The sequence below is a fragment of the Condylura cristata genome, unplaced genomic scaffold, assembly GCF_000260355.1.
Source record: "Condylura cristata isolate star-nosed mole 26May11 unplaced genomic scaffold, ConCri1.0 scaffold00034, whole genome shotgun sequence".
NCBI classification, from domain to species: Eukaryota; Metazoa; Chordata; class Mammalia; order Eulipotyphla; family Talpidae; genus Condylura; species Condylura cristata.
In genome coordinates, this window is record NW_004567135.1 from 4,543,617 (window position 1) to 4,551,045 (window position 7,429).

The 7,429-nt window shown below is 55.1% G+C and overlaps 1 protein-coding gene across 1 annotated transcript; it reads right to left on the reverse strand.

Annotated features, from left to right (window-relative positions):
* Positions 1 to 2,707: 2,707 nt before the first annotated feature.
* Positions 2,708 to 4,865, reverse strand: HOXC4 (homeobox C4). Its single transcript, XM_004692673.1, has 2 exons — positions 4,387 to 4,865; positions 2,708 to 3,896 (listed from the first exon to the last, which is right to left on the reverse strand). The coding sequence occupies exons 1-2, from the start codon at positions 4,823 to 4,825 to the stop codon at positions 3,547 to 3,549; spliced, it is 789 nt and encodes a 262-aa protein (XP_004692730.1). The 5' UTR covers positions 4,826 to 4,865; the 3' UTR covers positions 2,708 to 3,546.
* Between the last annotated feature and the right edge of the window lie 2,564 nt (positions 4,866 to 7,429).

Below are 7,429 nucleotides of genomic sequence, written 5' to 3' on the forward strand. Positions count from 1 at the left end.
GGGTTTCCATCCACAAGTCCACACAGGAAAAAGGCTGATAGCAATTGCAGAGAAAACTTTGCAAGAAACTTCATACAAGCAGCAGCAAGAGGCCCTTGGACAATCAAAGGTCCCCAGTCCTCCCTCCCCTCAACTTTCTCACTCTCACCGAAAGCCCTCGGTTCCCTCCCCAAGACTTTCCTCCCCAAGGCGGGCGCTGAGACAAAAGCTGGGTGGCAGACGGAGGTGAAGCTGCGGCCCCTCACCGCCAGAGAAGTGGGGCACTGACTACTTACAGCCAGGGCACTTTGGGCTGTGGGGTCTCCCGGTGCTGGAGGGGCAGGGCCTGGTCGGTGCTGCGTGTCCACGGGCTTCTTTTTACTTCGCCATGGAGAGCGACGGAGGTACAATGGCCAGCAGGCATTCCTGCGCCTGCCTCTCCCACTGCTCTGGGCGAGGAATCCCAGCCCCACCAGAGCAGAGGTGCCCTATCTGGAGCCGGGGGCTGAGCAAGGGCTGGCCCGGGAGGGTCCGAGCTGGGGGTGGGGGAGAGGTCAGAGGCGCTGCGAATATAAAGGCGATGGGAGAGAAAATGCTGTGTCCTCCCCGTGAACCTGGCTGCATCCTCCCGCCTCCCCTCCACACACACCAGCCTTTCCCCCTGCTCAAACCAACTTCAATAAAGCCGGCCCTGGGCTTCCCAGGGAGGCTGGAGTAGCCTGGGGTGGAACAGGACAGCACAGCCCAGCCTGCTGCGCTCAGGGCCTGTCCTGCGCTGGCCCCCACGCCCCACCCCCAGCCCAACCGCCTGGCCCCATGTCAGCCGCCCAATCAAGGCAGAGGGTGCTTCAGGGAAAGGAGACTGGAGCCCACTGGAGGGAAGGTCTGGCTCGGATCTTCCAAAACTCAACTAGGAGTGTTCAGTCCTGTTCTAGCTGTCAAGCAGTCTGGATAGCTGATATCTCCTCTTTTCAGACCAAGAGGGACAGAAAGAGACTTGCACAAAATGAATGTGTGCGTGTGTGCAGGCGAGACAGAATCCCCGAAGGAAGGGGAGATAACAGGCTGTCCCAAGCCCTTTACGGGCTTCCTCCTGAGCTACCTCCTCAGCAAGTTCAGGGGGGCTTACAATGCAGTGACAGCCCCCTGGCTCGTCTCTTGTCCTCACTTTGGGAAGCAGCAGCGGGGACAAATCCCCCCCTAAGACCAAAAGGAAAAAGTTAGGAGAGGACTGGCGTTCCTTCCCTTCCATTTTAGCTTCCTCACAGGCTTGAAAAGAAACCTTCTTCCTCCTTTCCCAATTTCAGCTGGGCGTCCTCCTTGCCCTGGGCAGCTGTCTCCAAACGCTGGGCTGCAGTCAGACTGGGCCCCCGTGCCTGGTCTCTCCCAGCGGAGGCTGGCCCAGCTTCCTAACTCTGTGGGTAGCTGTCTGGTTGCCTCCTGGGCGCCACTGAGGAAAGAGAAAGTAGACCTGCAGGATGCAACATTCTCCCCAACACACGTACTCACACACACACACACCTCTAAATACCAAGCAGCATGTGATTCCAGTGGAAATAAATTCACAGTCCACTCACTAGGCAAACATTTCCAGAACGTGGTTCTGTTGTTGTCTGTCCACAGACACTTGGGAGAGAAGACAGGGGTATCTCTGGCTTCCCAACACACGCCAGCTCTGTATTCCCTGTCTTCTACTTCTGACAACCTTCCATGCTGAAATGTGGGGATATTGCACATGAAACTGACCCACTGGCTGCTTCTGCAACACACACACACACACACACACACACACACACACACACTTTCTCCCATGGAAGAAGCAAAAATTTGATCAGGCCTTACTCAGGGCCTGGTCTTAACTACCAAAAGGATTGAAGGGCTTTGGTTTAAATTAATCTTACAGGTAACCCAAGCCAGATTTTCTTGTTTATTTTTTAAATGTATGCCCCAAAAGAATATTTAAAAAAAAATTATAGCCAGAGAAGCTTGTTTAGGTTTCCCCCCCGCCTGCTGGTGCTAGAAGATTACAAGAAGAGGTAGTAGTCTCTGCCCCTCCCTGCAGCTCTTCTCACCTGTAAGGTCCATGATAAAAGTTAGGGGAAAAGAATAAAAGTTCTTCGTTATGTGCAGGCTGCAGGCTTTCGGGCCTATCCAGGCGAGGGGCCTCTCAGGCCTCTGGCCTCCACTTCACCCTTCTTCTAAGTCTAAACAAACAGAGAAGCCAACCTGACAGGTCACTTTGCTGCTTCAGAATCACCAGTTGAAAATATTTTATCTTTTTAAGAGAACAGGCATTTGAGGGGACACCGTCCTTAATTTTTCATCCCGTAAGAGCCCTAAAAGATAAAACTCTTCTCCTCCCACTCCCTAAACTTGCCTCCTTGTCTGCAAGTAAGGCAGGCCTCCTCAGCAGAGAGAAGGGAGAAGAGGGAGAGAGCACTAGATAAAAAGAAAGACAGCATGGAGCCCAAACTACAGCAAAGCGAGGACCCCCCCCCCCAGCTCTACCAGAGTTCCCCCAGAAAGTCTGGCCCACTCAGGGCAGCAAACGGTCCTAACGTCCTACATCCCTTCTGGAGACCCTTGCTGGTTCTGCTAAGGACACTGGAAACTGCAGCTGCGATTTAAGACTGGCGTGTTTGCTTAAACTTAAGCAACTATAGCGAAGGTGGGCAGTTTCTAGGCCAGAAGGAGGAGGGAGATAAAAAGAAACCATCAGACATTGACGTAAAACTAATTCACATCCACTGGTTTATTATTGATCACGGGGCATTTCACATCGACACTAAAATTCTTTATTGCAAGTTTTACAATAATCAAGTAAATTCGTCCAAAGACACAATAACCACGATGGGGGGGGGTTCTACCTACAGAGCACCTCTCTGAACTCAAAGTTCATTTTTATTTTCTTTTGGCTCTTCAAACTCACAGCTCTGAGAGGCTCTCCAGATGCATTTAGCTTTGTCTGCTGGCGTCCCCCTCGCCTCCCAGCCCCCCCCCAACAATAATACAAAAGAACTTCATAGCTTTGTTCTCCTTAAAATGACTTCCCCCTCTCTAACCTCCCCTGGTGCATTTTCAATGCAAACGGCCTAAGGAAAGAGGGGGGAAAGGAGGAGGAGGAGGAGGAGGAGGAGGAGGAGGAGGAGAAGGAGGAGGTGGAGGAGAACTGGCTTAAAAATCTCTTCCCTTTTTTCTTTTCCTCATTTCCCCTGAAATTCACCCAAACCAGAACATCGCACCTTGCAATATATAATTTTTGCAGCTTTTTTTCCTTAAAAAATAAATAACCCCCCAAAATGGCCTTTAAAGAAAAACAACAAAACCAGCAGGTACCATGCTAAGACAATATCACATGCTCAAAAGGGTCCTTAACAGGGGAAGGGAGAGAGACCAGGGCAGCCGGCTTGTTTGTTTATCTGTTTTGTCTGTTTGGAACTGACAAGGGGTAAGGTGGGAGGAAGCGAGAAAAGAACCAAAAATATATATATATTAAATTCTATAAATAAGAGTCAATTCGTGTGTGAGGCGGGAGGGGGCACGGGTGGGGGCCGGGTGAGCGACGTCTTATAACCTGGTAATGTCCTCTGCCCGCTGCTCCGGCGTGGCGCGCTGGGAGTGGTCTTCAGAAGCGCTCCCGGGGGCTGCCGACAGGGTGCTGGGCGCAGCGCCGGCCGGGGGCGCTGACCTGACTTTGGTGTTGGGGAGTCGGTGGTCCTTCTTCCATTTCATGCGACGGTTTTGGAACCAGATTTTGATCTGCCTCTCAGAGAGGCACAGCGAGTGGGCGATCTCGATCCTTCTCCTTCGGGTCAGGTAGCGATTGTAATGAAACTCTTTCTCTAATTCCAGGACTTGCTGCCGGGTGTAGGCTGTCCTCGAGCGCTTGGGTTCCCCTCCGTTATAATTGGGGTTCACTGGGGGTGCGGGAGGGGGAAAAGCAAAGAGTGGGGTTCAGAGGCAGCAGCTTCCCCGCCCCCCACCCTCGCCCCATCCTCAGCTCGTGGAACAGGAGGAGGGGTGGTGGAAATAAAGTCATCAAGCTAAATGGGTTATAAAGAAGTTGAAGGAAGCTGGCGACTTTGTAGTGTAATAAGAGGGGAATCCTCATTGTAACGACACTGAATTATTTATGCGCCCTTAGAAAGCGAGCATAGTTTTCACACATACATAACAGATCGTAGCACATGGCTCGGACTGCCCAGAGTAGCTAAGCCATAAAATTTATGGGGGATGTAATTACCCATTCTCGCTCGTAAATCCAGTTCAATTGTGCTAACCCAGAGTCGCTCCTGGAGAGAGAGGGGGAAGGAGAGAAAGGCGGACGGGGGCCAGAGGGGGCCGGGGAGGGTGGGGAGCGCCGGGGAAGAGGGAGGGAGGGGGAGAGCAAAAAGCAAAGTTGCCTACCCGTGCTAACGTGGATTTTTTTCATCCATGGGTAGACTATGGGTTGCTTGCTGGCGGCGCTGGAGGGATGGTCAGGGGCTGGCTGGCTGCAGGCTGGCGGGGCTGGGGACGGGGAGGCGGAGGCGCCCGCGAGAGGCGCCGGCTCGCAGAGCGGCTGGGATTTCTCTGGGTGGTGATGGCCCGCCTGGGCCGGCCCGTGGCCTCGCGAATTGCCCGGCCCCTGGAGACTGGTGCAGCTATACTGGCGCTCGGGGTAGCTAGAGCGCGGAGGCGGCGGTGGGTACAGGTCCTGGTGGTGATGCTGGAATCCCGATTCCCTGGTCCGGCCGTAATATTCCGGACTGTGTTCAGGGATGTAGCTATTTTGCGAATATTCTTCGCATGGAGGAAATTTCGGATCGATGTAGTTAGAGTCCATCAAATACGAGCTCATGATCATTAATTTCTGGAGTGGAAAATAATTTTTCTCGCTTTGTCGTTTTTCTGCTCCATAAAGCCCTCCTACTAGCTAGCGACCCTGTAAAGTTACTTTCACCATGTGACTCCGCCGGCCAATCACACGCAGCAACCCAGTCCCCGGATAAGGAACCGAATCGCTTTATTCAAAATGTATCCAATTTTTGTGTGTGTGTGCTGGTGGTGCTGCTGCTGGGGGGTGCTGGTGTTGATGGGGGGCTAGCTGGTCGGGGCTGGGGTGCCCTCGGTGCACACCCGCCAGCTGACAACCCTCCCCTGCAAAAGGAGATGGGAAGCCCCCAGCTTCCCCCCCAAAGCCTGGGCTTTGGGGGGCTGTGGGAAGGTTGCGAATCCGTCCGCCGCCCAAGATCTCCCCTTCTCCCCTTCGGCGTCCAGTGAGACCCATTGGCCTGGGCTGCTGAGCTTTTCCAGAGGTCTCCATTCATGGCGATCCTGCCTCAGTCCTTACAGGTCAGGGGCAGCTCCCCTCTTTCGCAGGAAGAGGAAGTTGAATGAGGACTGGAGTGGAGGTTGAATGGGGAGGGGCCCCGGCTGAGCCCTGCAGGCTGGAGAGCCTGGGGTGCCCCCCATCCAAGATCCCAGAGTCCAGCCCCCAGCCCCAGGTACACTCACCCAACCCTCTGGCCGCGGGGCAGGCTGGGCAGGGTCCCCGCTGAACCGGGCAGGTGGAGGCAGCGGGATGCAAATGATTCTGACGTCATTTCTGGAGGTCTGGGGGTTGAGCCCCCGCTGAAGAGAGACAGGAAGTGGTTGGCAAAAGCAGAGTTCAGAAACCTTGCCCTTCCCTGGTACCCAGGGCCCTCCCTGCCCCGGCCCTGCCCGGCCCTCTGGCCTGCTGCTTCCAGCAACCGCCTCCAAGACGCTTCCCAAGGAGCTGGGGGCCAGGAGGGGTGCAGTCTGCCAGGAGTCCGAGCCTGCGAGGGTGCCCAGCCCGAGCCCTGGGAGCCCTCCTTCCTCCATGCCCACAGAGGGCGGCCTGGCTGGGCAGAGGCGGGAGCCTGCCCCAGGCGGGGATCTGCCCTGCCACACATGTGTTTACATGTAAACACACATTCCCCAGGGCCAGCTCCAGGCTGCCTTCCAAAAACTGAGGGGCGAGTTCTCCAAACTGGGGAGGCTGGGTGGGCTTTGGGGGGCCTGGGGCCCACGCCTGCCCCCTCCCAGCCCCTCTGCCACCCACCCACAGAATGCCCTGATGGTGGGGTCACCGGACAGGGAGGGGCAGGAAGGGCCCCTTTCCCAGCTCTCCTCAGCTAGGGGTGGCCACCTCGGGCCACCAATTCCAGTGAACTGATTCCATAACTCAGAGTTGGGGGGGGGTGGCAGAAGGGAGAGCCCAGGGAGGGAGCTGGGTCCCCTTGTTGTACTTGATAACAATTATAGTTTAAAATCATAGCTTGCCGGGGCTCGGCTATATTTTACTTGATAACAATAAAAGTGACACATAAAGTTAACTGTTTATGTTTTATTTATTAGACTAAATCTGCCAGCGGTGGTAGGAGCGCTTGCCTCGTCGCTACAGCTTTTATAGGGCTGTAAAACGTCATAAATCAGTCTCGGGGAATCGCGCACTCTTTGTGTCTCGGCGCGCAGGGCTGACGGCCGCTGGCTGCCTGCTCCCTCCTTTCCACGAAAAGTCGTAATGTGATTTTTTTCCCTCTGATTTTATTATTATGATCGCCGCCGCGATTAGTCAATCTACCTTTAATTCGCCGCCCTCCGCTGCCTCCTCCCAGCCCAGCCTGGTTGACACTTGAATAAGCACCTTTTAAAACGGCATAACAACTATTTGAGGGTTTAATTAGAACATCTGCAATTAAGGGAATGAGGAGGGGAAAGGGAAAAGGAGGACGCCCTGGGAGAGGGAGACTGAAGGCGGGAGATTTCCAACCTGTCTCTCCCCACCTCTGGCTGCAGGAGAGGTTCCCGCTTCCAAATTCAGCTTCGCCTGAGGGCCGGGCTGAGAGGCTCGCCTGGCCCTCTCGCCTTGCGCCTCAGGGCTCAGGCCCCACACTCACCCCTCCTCAGTGTCCTGTCCCCAGGCCACTGTGGGGACAGGAGTTCCCTGGAGCTTAACGGGCCTCACAGGGGACCCCCGGATTCCCAGCCTGAGAACCCCTGCCCTGGTGCTCTGGAACCCCCCAGCCTGTGAGGACTGGCTGCTTTGGTGGGGGACAGACTTGGGAGAAAGGGGGATGCCGCTGGGCGCACAGTGGTTTGGAGGGTGTGAGTGAGGGTTTAATTTTTTATAATTGTGGATAGTGGGGGAGGATGTTAATTACAAGTTGCTGGAAGAAAGCCCAAGGGGTCAGCTGAGTGCTGACCTAAAGAGAAAGTCTGGGGTAGCCTCCAGCCTGCTGGGTGTGTGTTGGGGGAGGGGAGTCAGAGCTCCTGAATGCCCAGGTGGGACCAGGAGAGGGCTGAAGAAGGAGGCGAGAGCCTTCCGAGTACACCCCAACCCCCAGCCTCACTTCCAGGACAGCACCTGGACCAAGCTGCTCCACCCCATCCTAGCCTAGAAAATTCTCTTTCCCACCTGGGCAGGTGAGATCTTGGCCTGGCTCTC

Excerpts from the sequence above, each read along its gene's own strand:
- HOXC4 (XM_004692673.1), bottom strand. The coding sequence starts at position 4,825 with ATGATCATGAGCTCGTATTTGATGGACTCTAACTACATCGATCCGAAA. Across the intron at positions 3,897-4,386 it reads AAAAATCCACGTTAGCACGG|TGAACCCCAATTATAACGGA; the intron begins GTAGGCAACTTT and ends CCGCACCCCCAG.